The 18,723-nt window shown below is 38.9% G+C and overlaps 1 protein-coding gene across 1 annotated transcript in view; it reads left to right on the top strand.

Annotated features, from left to right (window-relative positions):
* BIRC6 (baculoviral IAP repeat containing 6) overlaps positions 1-9,925 on the top strand; it is a 174,380-nt gene extending 164,455 nt beyond the window's left edge. Inside the window, exons 71-74 of the mRNA XM_062490247.1 lie at positions 75-152; positions 4,225-4,413; positions 7,426-7,560; positions 8,619-9,925. Coding sequence (XP_062346231.1) covers positions 75-152; positions 4,225-4,413; positions 7,426-7,560; positions 8,619-8,798 — 582 coding nt within the window. The 3' untranslated portion in view covers positions 8,799-9,925. The remainder of the gene's footprint in view (positions 1-74; positions 153-4,224; positions 4,414-7,425; positions 7,561-8,618) is intronic.
* Positions 9,926-18,723: the final 8,798 nt, after the last annotated feature.

Below are 18,723 nucleotides of genomic sequence, written 5' to 3'. Positions count from 1 at the left end.
ACATTCTGTTCTGTCCAAGCAGAACAATTTTGTCATATTATTTGTCTGTGGTATTAATAATGTCACCTTTTCAGGTGTGCTTAAGCATACTTAACACATGGCATGGGAGGCCAGAAGAGAAGTGGAATCCCCAAACATCAAGTTTCTTGCAGGTGAGCAATTTCTTCTTTTCTCTTCAAATGTCACTTAGGAGTGGTAAGTTGTCTCTTGGTCCTAAGGATTCCTTTTCTAGAACATTTAAACCAGAATAATCTTCTTCAAACAAGCATAAGTAAGGCAAAAGTCCAGAAAACGTTCTTGGAACTCTAGGAAAGGAACACTGCTGAAGAGACAGGTTCTTCAAAATGCTCTTTCACTTTCTAATGAGTAATTCTGTTGGTCTGGTCTTGTAGAGCTGGCTGTTCATGTGTGCAGCTTATTCCTGCACCAGTTCTGCTCAGATGATTTCAAATAGTTTATTTTATTAAAAAATAATAAGGACAGGGAGATGACATAATCTCATGGATTTGTCACAAGCTTTTTATGGTGAAGACAAAAGAGGCTCCACGCTGTGAGGGATGAGAAAGTGAAGTACACTGGTGCAGACTGTAGCCTTTCTCCTCCTAAGTGTGCAGGTGAGCTGAGTAGAGGAATAAAGATGAAGGAAATGGAAGTGCAGCTATGCTGTGTTCAATAACAATTAGTGTTACATTAGAGCAGAATTTATTAGGGCACACAGTCCTTATAATTTTCAGCTTTATTTCACAGACATGCACTGACTCACAAGCAAAGACATTAAGCAAAAGTAAAGGCTGCAATGGCTTCTTTCCTATGGCAGTTACTTAATTTATTCTGAGTTTGGCGTAATTATTATGTAGCACAAGGTACAATTTCTGTTCCAAATCCTAGAAGACTGCATAGATTCAGCATAATAGAATTACTGCCTTCAGCAGAACAGATTTCAGCTTGTTCAGGATTTGGCCTTGGAGAACAGATTTATCAGTCTCCTAAAAGTTCAAGAATGGTCTATTCTAGTGTGTGGAAGTCAGGCAAATGAGGCAGAGGGCCAGCATGGGTAAACAAGAAGTCTTGCCTAAACTCAGCTGCAAAAAGGAAAAAGGTAGAAGGAAAAGGTAGAAGGAGGGGATGGGCTACTCGTGTGAAATAAAAGGACATAAACCAAACATTCAGGAGAAATTAGGGAAACTAAGGCTCAGATGGCACTGAAAATGTTGAGGGCTATAAAGACGGACATGAAGAGCTTTTCATAAGTATGCTGGCAGCAAAAGAACACATTTTCTTTAGGCTTTCCAGCTGCTCAGGGGGACAGGGAACCTATTGGCAAGGGGATGGAAAAGGCAGAGATCATCTCTGCCTCACTCTTAGGGGTAAGACTTGGTTCCCTTGTCCCTGAGCCCTAGGGAGGTCTGTGAGAATGAGGAATTACCCCCAGTATAGGAAAGAGTACGGAAGGGGCTTGGACCCACATGCTCATGGAACCAAACCCCTTGAACCAAGGGGAGCTGAGGGAGACAGCTGATATCAGTGCAAAGCCATTAGCTCTCATCTTTGAAAGGGAGAACAATCAAGGGAACTTCTGGCAAATCTCACAGTCAGCTTCAAGATCAGCAAGAGAGAGGATCACATTGGGATCTCCCAAGATCCAAATTCTTAATCAAGAGATGAACTGCAATTTTGGATTTCACCTGTAAAATCTGTGACGAAAGGTAGTCTAATTTTCACTTAAGTCCTTTTTCTTACATTAGAATGTTAGATTTGACTGTTAGAAATAAAATGAAGCATGGAAGTTTATAATTTCACACCTTTTTTTTCAGTGTTTCATTTTGGGAATAGTAAGAAAACTGTTGGAAAAAGTCCCATTCCCACCATATTGGGAGAAAAACACTTTGCAACTATAAAATGGAAAACAGCTGTAGGACTAAAATTGCTTGGAAAGAATTAAGCACTCCCATGTTTTTTCTGGCTCAGAGATTGAACTATTGTCAGACCACCCAAAATACTTCAGAAATTAATTTTTATTACCCAGCAAAACTGGAAGATCGGTGTAGAGTTTCTCATTCATTACAGTTATAATTCAAAGTATTGACTGCTTATTCGGGCCCGGAAAGTACAATGCTACAGAGCCAAATTTCTTCACCATAGCTACTTTAAAAAAACACAGCTATCTAAAATACTAATTTTTTAAAAAGCAAAAGCCTATTCCTCCGGAGACATGTAAAAGCCACAGAGATCACCAAAACACCTTTCATATCCAAAGCCTTGGCCCTGAAGTCACTCTACTGTGACTTAGCACATTTGCAATATTCTGCCTTTTTTGGTATCTGTGTGGCCATTTTCTTGATGAAACCTGATTTGTGAGGCATACATACATTCTGTATGTTTTAATGCATTTACCTACATTTTAAGGTTTAACACTAAATAACTATGGCTGCTTCTAGTTGAGTGCAGGGCAGGTACAGGAGTCTGTGATGGTGCACACGATACCAGCAGCTACCTGGAGCACCTGCCTGAGAAACAGAAAAACTTGGTTAATTTTCCTTGTCAGCCCAACAAGGGATGCTGGTTCCCATCTCCCACTGCACACCTGCATGTCCAATCCTTCAGGATAAAGACTTGGATGCCCTGGACTGCCCATCTGTGCTGTAATGAAAGCAAGACAAGGGCAAAGTACCACAGCACCTAAAGGAGTAGAGAGGGTTTGTTCCTGTGAGGTGTTGGTGGACTGAGGATAATCTGTGTCATTCAGCTGGCCTTGGACTGCTGCTTTGATAGGAGTTCCTGATCTGGTGTTGTGTCTGTGGAGCGAGGAACCATCACTGAGAGGATGGGAAGCTGGAATGCTTTTGTGCTGGCTTTGCTGCAGGAGAACCTCCAGGAGAAACTCCAGGAGAATGCCACACTGGAGCACAGAGCACAGCTGTGGATGTCAGGGCACTGCCTGGAAAAGAGTCAGAGTTTGGATTGCTGCTGACATGGCATTTGTCTGATATCAGCTGTACATTCTGCATCCACCAAGAAAAGGAGGACTCTTGTCTTGCATATCCAAAATCACAAATTAGGCTGCTAAAATAGGGAATGTTTTAAAGTTCTAAGTTGTACCTAGGCTGGGAGGATAGTCAGTTCCAGAAACAGCTGCCTTGACATGTGGGTATCTGCGCCTAAGTTTGCCCAGTTCTGGAAATACTATTCCTTGGTCTGTAACATACCATCAGCTTTTCACAAATTGAGGAAATGTAAGTGTTCAAATCACCTTGGTTGAACTCTTTACAGTTCTGGAAGTTTGTGTCACAGAACTGTAATCCCTAAAATTGTTGCTGCTGGACTTGGTCCTCCAAGTACATAAGAAAAACTTGCCCTTCATTTAGTGAAAAAACAAGTTGACAGGGACAAACTTTTTAATGCCGAAAAAACTAGCAAGCCCTCAAATCATGAATATGCTGTACATCTACATTTGGATAGCTAAGAGCCCTATCTATCTGTTTAATTCTTTGGGTTTTATTAGTAATAGCTGAGTATACAGTTAAACGCCTTGAATTTATGTAAGCATCTATTCACGTGTGCTGGATAGTAAAGCTGAAAGGAGGGAAATTGTTATTTCCTAATTACTGAATAGTTGGTGCTTTCTTCATATAGTATTGAAAACATTTTTTCCCTTAAGAAAAATATTGAGATTTTGTTTTATTGGCATATGACACAGTATTGTTTGTAAAATCTGAAACTAAAGGGCCAAGAACATGCATTTGAAAGAAAAAATGGGAGACAGTGTAGCTCAGGACTAATTTCAGTGGTTCATGTGGCATTTTACCTCCTTTGTTTCTTTTCCATCTAGTTCAGAATTAGAAGAATTAGTAACCTCAGCCACAGGATAAAAATCAAAATTGTTGACTGAAAACTTGACAAATACACTTTCTGACACAAAAGGGTGCAATCAGACATCTCTAAATACTTTCTTTTGCTTATATCTGTATGTTTGTTGTCCAGGATTTTAAGTTACATTTGTCATTTTCTCAGTGTTTGAGCTAAATGCACAGCCACAGGAATTGGTAGTTTTTGTCTGTAGTGACAGTTGAGGTTTGAAATAGTGGATATTCCCACGGAGCCTGTATCACAAATGGAAGTACTTTGCCATAGAAATGGTTTTGCCTGTGAAGTGAGCAGAGCTGTGTATATTTGTAAGAATACTTTGGTAGCATGATTTTAATATTTGGTTTCTTCTCTTAACAGGTGTTAGTGTCTGTCCAGTCCCTAATACTGGTGGCAGAACCATACTTCAATGAACCAGGTTACGAACGATCACGAGGTACTCCAAGTGGTACCCAGAGCTCCAGAGAATATGATGGAAACATCCGACAGGCAACGGTCAAATGGGCAATGCTTGAACAAATGAGAAATCCATCACCATGTTTTAAGGAGGTAGGTTTTGTGAAAGGCAGTATTTCTCTTTTTTGAGTATTAAGAATAATGCAAATATTTGGTAAGATCATCATACGTGAGATGTCTGTTTTCACCTGTGGCAACTGACTCAAGACTGAAGTGAATAAGGATGCACCAAACTTTACAGATTCTTTTCTGGGAAACAGGAACGCAGGCAAGTGGGACTGACCTGAACGGGATCTTGGTGCACAGTTGGATAAAACATGGTTCAATCAGCTCAGCTCACTCTTAGTACTCAGCAGGACCTTTCACATGGCCTGTAACACCTGTTGTCAGCCCTACAAAGGGGCATTCCGTGCTCCATACTCTGCATAAATACCAGGCAGTATTTTCCCAAGGACCATGAATTGGAAGCAGATAATAAGAAACACTTCAGATACACCAAGATAATGCAGATTGGAAAAATACCTTAAAAGAAATTCCACAAAGCATCTGCACTAGAAACCTGTGCCTTTGAAAACAACTGTCTTGATGCTGCTAAAAGCAATGCTAACCTTCTTGCATTCTTGCTGTCTTAAAAAAATTACTGTACTAAATCAAATTATTTGTTTACTAGTTTGTTTACAAATTGTTTAATTTGTTCATTTATTCATGAAAACAGACTAAAGCTCACCTGTAGCATCATAGAAGAATTTAGTTATTAGGGATTTCTCTGAGTGTCTGTAGTCCAGTTCCTTTCCCAAAGCAGATTAGTTAGATCTCAGGGGCTTGAACATACACAGCATCAAGTTCAAGGAAAAAAGAGCTGAAGAAACACTAAGAGAATCTGTATGAATATTAATGCAAAATTTGGTCAAACATGACTCATCTCATAGTACTGCCACTGAATATTTCCAGAAAAACACATTTTCTTCTGAACTACTACAGCTGTTGCCAGTGTTGAAGCATGGAACCATCTGGCAGTATCACCTATGCTTTCAATTCTCTGCATAATAAAATGTTGAAAAAGCCTGATTATTTTAGGATTATGCACTTTGCTGCATGTGGCATCTGAGATGTTGATCTACCATCCCTTCCTTGATGTTGTAAAAAACACTCTTTGGAATGCAAAACCTTTTTTCATTAAAATTACTGTGTCTTGTGGAATAAGAAAACATTGACAGTTTACCTGCATTACAAATGTTAGATATTTTTATCCACATGCAGGTGAAAAAGGATGTGCAGTGTATGTAGAGGTGTTGAATTAATGAAATGAAACCTGGTGGTGGTTCAGAATTACCTCTTAAATGTTCTACTCAATAAGTAGAAGACCATGATAAAGATAATATCTGGATACATAATCCAATAACTTCTGCTAATAGGTCATTTTTCTTCTAGCTAATTTAATGGTTTCACTTTGGAAAAAGGCATTCTCAAATCAAAGTAAGATTAAATTAATTGAATATTAATAATAAAGCAGTGGGCTCCCTGACAATAAAATGCTCCACGTTTCTTCTCACAGAAGTGGAGGATACGCAGTATCACATTGTTTGGTAACTGAATCCCAGCTTATTGTTTGTTACTGCACTTTCCATTAAGAGTCTCAGTAATCATGTGCTTAATTCTGTAACTCAGCTAACACACTGCTGAAAGGCAGTGAAAAAGGCAGCTTTGGAACAATGCTAGATTCCATTTGCAGCCCCATCCAAATGGAAATGTGTGTCTCAGATTATCTGAGCACTTCTTTGGGGGATTCCCTTTTTTTCAGACCTCTAGGTTTTTTGTAGGGTTCTCTTAGAAACCTTAACAGTGATGATCAAACCAGTAACACAAGTACAAACTCATGCTGGAGACTGAGATCTAAGAATGTAGATCCTGAGATCTGTTGTCTTCAAAAATCTGAACTGAGTTGTCTTCAGTTGTCTGCAGTGTCTTAAATGATGGGTAGGCTCGGGAGATCTAAACTGCCAGTCTTTGGGAGTTTTTCCAAGCTCCATTATGGATTTAAGGAATGTGTCCAGAATTGAAGTCAATTATGCTTTCAATATGCAGTTTCTCTTTAGACAGATAGCTATTTCTCTAACTTCCAAAGGGAAAAATTATTTTTCCCATTATGTTGCAATATGGCCAAGAACTCTCAGTGCTCAATAAAATTTCTTTGGTTTTATTGTTTCTCTCACCATTCAGAGTTTCAGAAAACTGTTTAAGACAAAGCCAACACCAAGTAAGAGTTTCACAACTTTGTATGAGTGTTGATTGGTTGGATTTTTTTAAACCCAAATATGCACTTGAATACCAAAATTACTCCTCAGTCAAATACTGGCTCCCACCCAAACTGGGCAGCTCAGCTGCCATGGCCTTAGAATTCCAGTGTCCCCAAAAGTGCTGTCTGCCTAGAGCAGAGTGGTTGCATCCCCTTTGAATCAGCTGCTATGATCCTTCTCTCTGCAGAAGTGTGTGATGTTCTTGTGCTCGTATCACCAGCAGTTTCTGCTCATCCGTTTTTTGTTCAGGCAGCCCGTGGTCAGTGACAGGGGAGGAGGTGGTGCTTCTGCTTCCTCTGTGCTTCTCTAGCTGAACAGGGCAGGGAAAGAAACAATGAAAGCCTCAGCAGTGTCTCTGTGCAGCTCTGCTCCTGTGTGAACTTCGTGCCCGTGCAGTACATCCAGCTTTGAGCTGCAGAACGTGAGCAGCGCTCTGCTCTCCCTTTTGCTTTTGCTCAGTGTATTTCTGGCACTGGTTTACCCTGCACCCAGGTAACACAAGTGACTGCTGGAATGGCTGCACACCAACTGTGGATTCCTACAGAGAGATACCCAGGCCAACAAATTCCCCAAAACAGCATTAGCTGAATTTAGAACAGGTTCCTCGGGGCTTTCTCCAGTTGGATTTTGGAAACCTCTGAGGACAGAAATTCCAATTTTATCTCCAAACTGTTTCAGTTCTGAATTACCTTCATACTTTTTTTTGCCCCCTTTTTATTCAGTTAGACCCACAGAGGTCTTGTAAATTTGGTATAGTTAAAGTATATGGTTCTTCCATCCATGTTACATTGGGAATGTTTTCTTGCAGGTCATCCACAAGCACTTCTACTTGAAAAGAGTGGAGATCATGGCTCAGTGTGAGGAGTGGATAGCAGACATACAGCAGTACAGCAGTGACAAACGGGTAGGCAGGACCATGTCCCATCATGCAGCAGCTCTGAAGGTGAGACATTTGTAACAAATCCAAGTTTCCCAGTTGTCAAGAGATGAAATGTGTTGTGTGCATCCCTCTTCCTCGATATTGTTACTACAAGTTGGATTTTCCTCTAGCATCTCTCCTGCCCATTTCCTCTATAAATATTTGTATAGGATACAGGGACTCTGAGATGAGTTCAGTTGGTTGGAGCAAGGTTCTCATACCATCAAGGTTGTGGGCTGGATCCCTTGTGGGCCATTCAGAGTTGGACTTGATGATCCTTGTGGGTCCCTTCCAGCTCAGAATATTCTGTGATAATAGCTTTTTTGTTCACTCTGAGGGTAGGTGGGGGTTAATGATAAAGTTGTATTACAACCAGTGCCTTGCGAGAAAACAAGCTCTTAGAGTAGACAAACACTTAATAAAGTGTGGTCTGCTACAATCAGTTTTACCCTGTGTTAACTTTAATCAAGTTATAACCATTATAAATACTTTCTGCCTTCCTAGCCAAGTATTACCATTCGTGCATTTTGTGATCACACAGACAACAGTCTGTTGTTCTTAATATTTGAGATTTTATTTCCCTTGAGGTACAAATCCCAAATTTTTGAAGTCTTCTATTGCCAGACTTCCATTCTTTCAGTGTGACTGGTCTTCAAAATGAAGTTACTGTGATCAGTATACAAATCTCTGCATATCTGTCTCTGTGAAAGGTCTCATCATGAGTTCTTTATAAATTTGGTTTGACTGTATGACCTTCCAAGTCCAAGCCAGTTTCTGCTGTGACCCCAAACACAGGTACTACTCAACTGCAAGACCAATGATGTAACATTCAATAGTTGTGCACTTATTGGCTGCAGCTCTGTTGACCACCTTTAATTTGTCCCTAGCAGCTCTTGCTAATTATTCTGTCACTAAAATGAAAGTACCAGTCCTTAAATATAGGAGAGAAGTTAATCCAGATGTTGAAATCATACATTTAAATCTTTTCTACCTACTCCTCTTTTTGCCTTATAGTGTCTAACCTTGTGAAAAGTATTGTTTTAACTGTGGCCTTCCACACTGACTTTTGTTTGTATATCCAGCGTCACACAGCTCAGCTGCGGGAAGAACTTCTAAAACTTCCCTGTCCTGAAGGATTGGATCCAGACACTGATGACTCCCCAGAAAAGTGCAGTGCCACAACAAGCTCAGAAGAGACCATGTTGCACGACCAGGTTAAACCCAGCAGTAGTAAAGATGTCCCCACTGATTTCAAGTCATGAGTTGCATTGACATGGACTTTGTAGACACAACGGCTTTGAAGCACAAGCCAAATATGTCAATATTTGTATGTAAGAAGTTAATTATGTAATAGGTAATGAAATTGAAACTATACTATGCCCTTAAGGATATACAGTTTAATTAAAAATGATCTTTTATTTACCTGTACAAGAGTGTAAACTTTTTTGTGCTTTTATTTTTCAATTGTGAGAACCACTGATTGGTATGTTTAAAAAGTTATGTATACAAAAAATGGGTAAGTCACTGATATATAAGGGAAACTACCTTAGGAAAGAATGTTTACTGAATGTTTATTATTTTTTTTTTACTTGTAGAGTGAGGGCGGTTGTAACAAAGAATATATATTGGTCATTCTTACAGCTACTATTTAAAGTCAGAAAATTTTCACTGAATTTGATAGATTTTACGTTTGGCCATATATTCATGCTCATATTTGATTCTAAAGAAAACCTGTATACTTCAATAAACGTTAAATGGACATGATCCCTCTTTTATGATTTACTGGTACATTTTTTAAATAAACTGCCATAAAATACATTCTAGCTGAAGACTTGCACTTGTATGACTGAATTCTTTACAGTCAACATACTTAATTTTATGCTTACTAAATCTAAAATGCAGATGAAATAAATGCACATGGTTTTACCTCATGCCAAATTTGGACTTCTGATTTAGTTGGGTTTTTTTGGCTATTTTATGCAAACTAAGAATATTCTAAATTTCTTAAGGGCTGCTCTGGAACAAAGTCCTTGCTGTATGGAAATGTCTGATTTTTACATACTCAGCTGTACTCTTACATACTGACATGCCACACAGGACTCTGATGTTCTGTAGTTCCTAGTGTGTAAACTTATTTCCAGTTTTATACTTGCAGCCACAGATCCCTAACTAAAAGGGTAAGGAGTTTGCTTGATTTAATTATCAAGTCTCACTTTTAACATAACATGCATTGCTATCATTGTTACTAATTTTTGAGCAGTCCTTGAAGGACTAAAAAGTTAATAGTGGTATTACCTCAGACTAATGATCTGTTGTATGATAAATACTATAAATCAGGCAAAACTGAAAGTTTTTTTGTTTTCTATTTGTTCTTTGTTAATAAGTATCACGCTGGAATTTTTTCACTTTTTGTTTTACAATGTATTATTTCTAATCATTAAAAATGGCACCAGCTGAGGTTGTGTTCTTATCCTGATGGTTAACAGTTAGTTCTAATAGTCCCAACCAAAGAGCAGTTTTTGTGTTCTACCAATGTGTTGTGTTAATCCAAGGCCTGTTCTGATTGTACATACCTCTCAAAATACCAGCTTGGCTACATCTGTGGAACTTGAGGAGTCCTTAGTCAAAGAGCAAAACAAACAGCCCTGTGCCAGAACTGCTGTTACGTAAATACATGAAAAGAAGGGCTTATGCAACATAGTCCAAGTGTTAGAACTTCATCAGTGTTAAAACAGCCCTGCATTTTTCCAGATGGGTATTTACTTACCTTCTTCTACTACTGTACAAAATGACTGTGATACTCCTGTAAAGGCTCCAAAAGCAAAATTACCCACTGACTTCCAATGATACTTGTTAGGAGTTTGCATTAGAGCTCTTCATTTACTGCTTTAACTGCCTGCCTACAGGAGCACAGTCTTTTTATAAAATCCTGGTACTTGTATACCAAAACCAAATGTATTGAACATGAAGATCATCTTTAAGCATCAAGACTTTTTTCTTTACCATTAAAACACAAGACTGAAACAAAAAGTACCCATTTTGCATTGATTTGACATGAGGAAGGTGGTTAATATGATTGTACCTTTATCTCCAGTGTGTATTTATGGTTTCATAGCAATGCTAATGTGAAGTCACTGCTGCTTAATTAAGCAGATGTAAACAGCTGCATGGGATATTAAACTGTAATTTGCATCTACATACCAATTATCATTCTTTTGCTCTAACATGAGCTCGAACGGTATTGTACCAAATTAATGCAGAGATTCAGTCTGCAGCAGTCTACTAAGTAAATTGTGAACTTGGCAACAAACACAAAATGCACATTTTTAGGTTTTTAAATACACAAGGTAGCTATGCTACTTGGCAAAAAGTAACATCTCAGTAAATAAATCCTACAAGGTGGTAGACTCATCTCTTACCATTTCATCAAAGTGAATAGAAACCTGTACAGATCAATCACAGTTTCTAACCATCCATTCAGGTCCTGTGGTTTTAACTGTTAAGCTGATTTTGTAGAAAATGTTTTAAAATTCAACAGAAGTTATTTTCGAAAGTGCAGAGGGCAGCAAGCTGCTAGTTAGATCATTATGGAATTTTACTTCATATTTTTTGGTGCTGCCTTTGGCCCAGGACTGACTGTTGCCACTACAATTCTGCAGTGTAGTGTGGGATGTTACCAGCCACTGGAATTGCTGTAGCCACTCTGCCAGAGGAAGAGTAAAGCACCACAGAGTAAGGCAGGAGTGTTTCCTGGTGCTTCACAGACAACAATGCCAAGCTTTTCTGACTGATGCAACCACAGTGTCTACAGAGGAGGAAACAGCTCAGCTATCCATGAGACCTTGTGCTCCATGAGAGCAAAGCCCTCGATCCACTGACTGCGGCACAGGAACGACTGCTCTGTTGTGCAACTGTGGCCACAGCACTCTCCATAAACAGACAGCAATGATACCTCTGCAGGATCTGATGGTCTTCTCTGGAATTTCCTCTGGGTAAATGATGTGCATAAATGCATGGATTAATGCTCCTCTGTAATTCTGCCACTCCTATACAGGAAAAAACAAATATGACAATCTAGAAAAAAAGAAAAAATAACAAATAACAAAAAATTTGAAACATAAAAGCTGTAAAGAACTTTGGAGTTTCACTACAGAAATTACATGTTAAATGTTTAGATAAAAGTAGAATAAAATATGTATAACTATAGATCGACTGGATCTGCAGTGACCTGTGTGGCATTGTTGGTTGGGCTTTGTTACTGTTTTTCTTCTGTAAATCTTTTCCATAAGCTCAAGATAGATACTGTGCACCTCTGATAGCCAGGTGAGGAGACTCTCCTGCAGCCACAGGTAAAACCCTAAAATCCTGCTGACACAGGTAAGGCGCTGGGCTGCTGATCACTTCCATGGAGTGTGAGCATGCCAGTGCTGTGCTTGGATGTTCTGTGTAGCAGCAGTGGAGCATCTATTATTTGCTTAAAAAAATAAAAAAAAGCTCCCATATAATACAGTACAGGAAATGTACCATACTATTTTGATGGCTCTATCAAACAGGACATTCAGTTTCTAGCAGGATCACATTGTTAAGAAAACATTACTACAAAACAGTCTTTTCTTCCAGCTATGTTATCCGTTACTTGTCTTCCCCAAAATGTTTCTGGTGGCACTTTAGGAAATGTTGTTTTACATCCTGAGGAAAACAACTTGATAAGCAAACAGCCATGTTATTAATTTGTGTTGTAAACCCGTAAATACCTGAACACAAACCCAGCTGAGCTATGTTTAAGCCAGGACTATACTATGTTATTCTGATCCCTGTGAAGGAGAATTATTTAGGCTTAGATTTTTGGTTGGAGTTTCTCAGGCAGGCTTTCTTCATTTTATAACTCCATGCTGCCTTTGTATTAGTGTGATTTACAGGTGTTTCCTTTTTTTTTTTCTCCAGAAGCCAGTCACCACCAAGTGGATTCACCTTGGACTGCCAGCTCTCTTTATAGAAAACAGAAAATAAATGCATTTTACAAAAGAAAGGAGACATTTTCATTTTTCTTGTTGTAAGGAACAAGTACAAGGTAGAGAGGGTGTTTCAGATCTATTTCTCAGGTTTTTTACCAATACACATACATACCTATCCATGTATAAATGCATCCAGTCTGGCAGTTACCTCTTGAAAATTTTTTCTGAGCTGGATATTTCCTCTCTTCCATAGCATTTGTAGGAACAACTGGGCATTTATATCACAATTAGCATTCTGAAACACACTGAGCTGAGTGGGTGTAAAAGTAAGCTCCACAATTACTAAAATGAATCACAGGTAAAAACATTTTAATTCTCCTGAAATTTGGTTGTTGCCATTGTTTTATTCCCCTAAACCCTGAATGCAGAAAATACATTTTTCTACCCATTGAATTATACAGCAGAGCTCCCAAGTAATCTCACCACTGCCTCTGTTTAATAAAGGCTCAGAAAACAAATCCCAAACCACAATTCTGTCTTGATTGAGAGAGTTCTGCATATTGTGACCTGTCATCTCTGCAGGCTGTAATCTCTTCTCTGGTCTTATTGCCTCAGAGGCCAAGTTTTGGCTCTCAAAAAATAACTTGATCCACTTAGTTTTCCTGGTGTATTAATGCAACTTACCCTTTGCATTAAGAGTGCTAATGTGGAAAATTAAAATAAACTGAAAATCTCAAGGTAAAAAAAAAATCAGTTTGCAATCTGTAAATATTCAGTGTTGCTTCATTAAGGATTTTCTTACTTACTGTGAGAGCAAATGGGAAAAGCAAAACTTGGGGGGGGGGGTCCATCTTTTCTGTATTCATTAAGATACTTAAATAACCATGTGATTCAGAAACAGAAAACCAACAGAAAATGTCTTACAATCTTACTCCTAAGCAATGGTCTGGATGTCTCCAGAAGCCCTGTTCTCTCACCTTGAAACCCTAAGTTTTCAGCCACAGAAAAACTTCACCCGTACCTAAATTAGGAATAAGAACATTGATGCAAACTTCCAGAACTTTTTCAATAAAAAATTCTTCATTCATTCAGGAGTTTTCAGTAATAAACTTATTTCTACAAGTATTTTAAGCAGCCCATAAGAAGGTGGCCTTAGCTCGATTCTGGTGCAGCACAATTCGAAGCCTGGACTACAACAGCACCTCTTTAACACTGCAGAAGGGGTACCCCGTGTGGTTAATTCAGGTTTTGACAAGGCCACCATCATACATGCATGACCAAGCACCAACATTCCCACATCAGGGAATCCGGGGTGCCAGATGCCTGTGCACAATGGCTGGGAATGCTCTGCAGGATGTGAGTCCCTGCCTCCATCCTGGCTATAGCTATAGTTCAGGTTGTCCTGAGAACCTTGCAGCTGTTTGCTGGCAATGTCCTGCGGTAGTGAGTCAAGAGGGAACGGAGGCGGCATGGCACATCAAAACCTAACAGCAGCAGGATTGCTGGAAAGGAAATGCTGTGCTTGCCAACAGGACCCATCTTCTCACCCACCAAATAGTCACACTGCAAATCTCAACTGGATTTTGAGGCAGTTTCAACCAGAGAAACTTGATGTGATAGATAAAATTCACAGGGGCTGGCCTCCAGCAAAGTAGCAGTCACAAGACAAATCATGTGACCATCTGACTGGCTGAATTTTTACTTAGCATGTGGGATTCTGGAAAAGTCCCAGAGCATTACAGAAACCTCACACTAGGGAGAAACAGTCACATTATCAGATTCAATTCTACACATCTCCCAGTTGCCTCATGGTCACTAAAGTGCGCAGACTTGTCACACAGACACTGAAACACTGCTCCAGTACAGGCTTCTGGGAGACTTCAGCATCAGCAACATGAAGAGTCTGATAGACACCACCTGATTCATCTGACAGAACAGGGAAAACAAGGTGGAAATTACATCCAACTATTGATTTAGCTCCATACAAATTTCACCGTAGTTAAAGAAACCAAAACAACACAACATACACTCAGACTCAATTGCTGCTGATGGGAGCAAATGGTGACTGAAGAAAAGGTAAGTCAAAGAACAAAATATCCTTTTGTATCTGCACTGCCCACCGATGTGTTAAACCTCCTTTCACTTGTTTCTATCTCTCCCTCCAAGGAAATCATTCAAGTTAGAAAACAAATAGCCAGATGAGCAAGCAACACACAGCAGGGAACTGAAGGTCAATAACTTGTATTGGAGGAAAAGCCAAGCCATTTGAACAAAGAATGGGAGAACAATAGTGCCTGGCTCCTGATAAACAACTACGTTAAGTCAGGAAAGACACTTCAGTCTTGCAGAGCTCTCAAGAGCCTGTACTGGTAGCAGAAGTCAATGAGGGACAATGCTGAAATTTCTAGATTTCATATAGAGAACTGCAGTAGCATGCTAAATTCAATGCATGTCTAATGTAAGATTTGGATTAATCACCTGAATAAAAGTAACATGGTTAAAATGCTTGTTGTGATACTGCTGTCTTCCTGAAAATGTTAGTATGATTTGTGTATTTTTAATCACTACCTTAAATACACTTTTGCTTTACTTGCAAATGCCTTTTCATGCACAGAATCCAACAGCAAGTTATTTTCCATTGCCAAGTGTGCCCTCACCGACAGTTGTCCAATCAATGTCACTACAGACAAGCCATGACTGTAAATTCATCCAGATTTCATTTTTCCCCAATCGTTCATTTTACACATTTCAACACATGGAAAGGCACCAAGGCTCCACTGAGGCAGCAGAACAGTGCTCAGTGCCCAGCATCCATCATAGCCTGGGATTAAATGTCCAAAAGCAAAGCGTAATTGATCTGTCATTCAGAAATTGTTTGTTCTCAAACATTATATCTTTTGACTGATACAATCTCTCCATGCAGATTAAATTGTCACTATTCACCTCAACCTTTGCCTTCTTTTTAGCAGAGTGATTTTGTTCCATAAGGCCCATGGCAAAAAAAAAAAAAAGAAAAAAAAAAAAAAAAAGGAAAAACATGCTACTGTTTACATTTTTCCTGAATTTAAGTTTTTCCATAGTTGAACAGCTTTTGCCTTAATGACCTTTGGGTTTTGGTTCAGTTAACATACGTAAAGAAAATATTTCCGAGTTCTTACTCAGCATCTTCTCATCTTAGTTTAGGCCTTGGTGTATTACTTTTTATTTATATGATATCTAAGGAAAGATATAGCTCTGTATGAAGCTAAAGGAAATGTTTCAAGTGTCATTTTAAGGCATGTATCAGAAAAGATTATTTGTTCCATGCTTTCCTGTTAAAACACTATTTCACTATTCATATGACCATACTGCATTCTAAGTTCTCTGCCCAAAGTCAACTGTGTTACAGAATCATAGGAATGGTGAGCAGGAGGGACAGCTGGAGGCGATCATCCTTCAGCCTTGCTCTTCCCCAAATTAAACATGTGTCTTCCTTGAGGACTTAGACTCCGGATGGAATATGTGATCCAAGTCCCCTGCCATCATGATAGTTTAGACTCTGTACTTCAAGCTGATTTCTTTCTCCCTTTTGTCTCTAGTTCTGTAATGATGTTACCATGGACACCCCAGCATTTATAGCTTACTTCAGTTACAAGACATAATTTCTTCATTTTAATTTACTCACAACCAAAACCATTTCACAATAACTGAAGAAAATAAAAAGGAGGAAAATTGAGCATAGGTCATGTTTCACTTTTAAAAGGCTGGCCATTTCCAGGTTATGTCATACTTGCAGTAAAACCATTAATCATCATAAACTCATTTTTTCTAAAAGCAGAGGTAATACATTTTTCCATGTAAATCACTTCATTGCCATGACAGAATGATGTCAGAGAATTGAAATAGGCGATATAATAAATTTTCCTTTTGGAATATTGTTTAGCACTAAAGGTTATGGGGGGCAGGGGGAGGGGAGAGAGGGGACATGATTGATGTCAGCTGCTAAAGAGTAAAATTTGATTTTAATTTTCATTAAATAGACCTAAATACTGCATTGACACAGACACACTTTTATAGACTAAGAAAATATACACGTGGTTTAAAAATGGTGCAGTAAGAACCCAAAACCTTTCTAGAATAAAAATCAAGCTACAGCTAATGGTTTGTAAAAGATTATTAAAATAATAATTAGCATTGCAGGTTTTGACTTCTTCCCCTTTTTAAAGCACATGTTTTTAAATTCAGGGCTTCACATTCACTATTTGTACAGGCACATATAGTTGAACATATAAATCCTTTAAACTGAAATTACCTTAGCATCTAATTTGCCTGTGTGCATAAGAATCCTTAAACAACAAAGCAGTAGTACAGGAGAGAAATAGATTTTTATTTCTCCCCCTCCAAAAGCAAGTTACCTTGTCTGAATTAGAGCCTATACCTTAACCAAAATGCAACTAGTTTCTGAAATCCTGCAGCAGCTTGGTAGAACAAATATATGTATATGGCATCATGGAAAATGGAAGGTTTGGGACCAAACCTTAAAGTCAAAGCTGTTACTCCCCATTTCTCTGCGTAAGATTTCAAGTCAAGGTTTGGAAGAAATTACCGATTTTGTTTTGACTCAAGCCTTTTTTTTTCTATTTGCTCTTTTTTATTCCTTTGGAGAAAACATGAAAAACAAACTGGGGAAACAGCTGAAAATCTGTTTCCCACAGCTTTAATCCCATCCCCTTGCTGTAGCCATGGTATGTATAACCACAGCCCTGCTGGGTGAGGCAGAGCAGTTCTCTTTCCACACAGCTGATCTACTCCGACCTGTGCCCACACAGAACAGCTGCAATGAAAAAGCAAGTCCCTTTTAAAACATCCATTTCCTATACAGACAAATGGGAGGCTGGATAGCCCCTCAGTATTTATCCAGCTTTTAAAATGGGTCTCACAAGGCTGAGGCTCTTTCAGCTTCCCAGTCAGCAACTTTAAGGTTGGGTTTTTGTACTTGAGACTTTAATATCTTAACTTAGAAATTAGACGTCCTGGAGAAACAAATACCATCATCCAGAACACCTACCTCAGGCAAGAGAGAATTAACACTCAAAAATATGGATTTGTTCATTATTTGTTCCTTTTCATGTTCAAATTATACCTCAACACCTGACTCCAAAGGAGAAGCAATTTTGTTGGGGCAGTTTATTTCTGTAAAATGTAAAATTTCTGTACGGTGTTAAGCACAATGGTTAACACGAATGTTTTAATTATCCATTTCATCCTGAAGCACAGCACACAGCCCTGTGACATGGCCTGACTTGACCCAGCAGGTCACTGCTGCATGAATGGGAGTGGTCTCTAGCACTCCAGAGCTGAGCTGCCTCCAGAACTCTGGTGCTCATCTGACACTGCCATCACTGTGACAGTGTCGTCCTCAACCTGACAAGAAGGTGCCTGAACAAAGAGGAAGAGAACAAAGTTCCTGCAGTCAGGAACTGCAGCCTCCAAGGAATGCACAGAGCAATGTGGATGGAAGCAAGGCAGGAGGGGAGGGCAGGGTGTTGAGACCTCTCGTTTTCAGAGGCAGTGACCTGTTTGGCCAGCTGAGCTGCTCATGAAAGTAAATGCAGCTCTTCTGCCTGGCCAATTTTCAAACTTACCTCATAACTTTCAGTTGCCTTCTCTGTTTTAAAAAAAATAAATAAACATGTACATATGTATTTTAAACTAATGTGATTTATTACAAAGGGACGCTTCCTTGGTGAATTCAATCTAATCCTTTTATCAGTCATGTTTGTTAATTTTTATTCAGCTTGATTAGCTCACCAATTTAAATTCTTCTAGATGGGCTCTGAAATACATTTTTGGGGTAGAGCATATAATTAGCATGACCTTGCACCAGGAAAACGTCAGTACAAGGTATAGGGGAAATAAAAAACAAAACCAAAACTGAAACCAAACTATAACAAACAAACAAACAAAAAAAAAAAAAAAACACAAAAAACCACCAAACCAAACAAATAACACCAGTAAAGCCTCCTGAACACACACAGAAAATAAACAAAATTCTTTCTTTTTCCATACTTCTTCATAGTGTCCAGGGATCCTACATCCTCCCACATCAAAATAAAAACCAACCTCCTCAGGGACAAAAAAATTCTTCTTTTTCTCTTTTCCTTCTGTTCTTACTTTCATAAAGGGAGACTGTATTTCCATAGTTGCACTTGCGTGCCAGCCCACTAATCATGACAGGAAAGCAAAATCAAAT

This window comes from Cinclus cinclus, chromosome 3, assembly GCF_963662255.1.
Source record: "Cinclus cinclus chromosome 3, bCinCin1.1, whole genome shotgun sequence".
NCBI classification, from domain to species: domain Eukaryota; kingdom Metazoa; phylum Chordata; class Aves; order Passeriformes; family Cinclidae; genus Cinclus; species Cinclus cinclus.
This window is presented reverse-complemented; position numbering and strand designations above follow the sequence as displayed.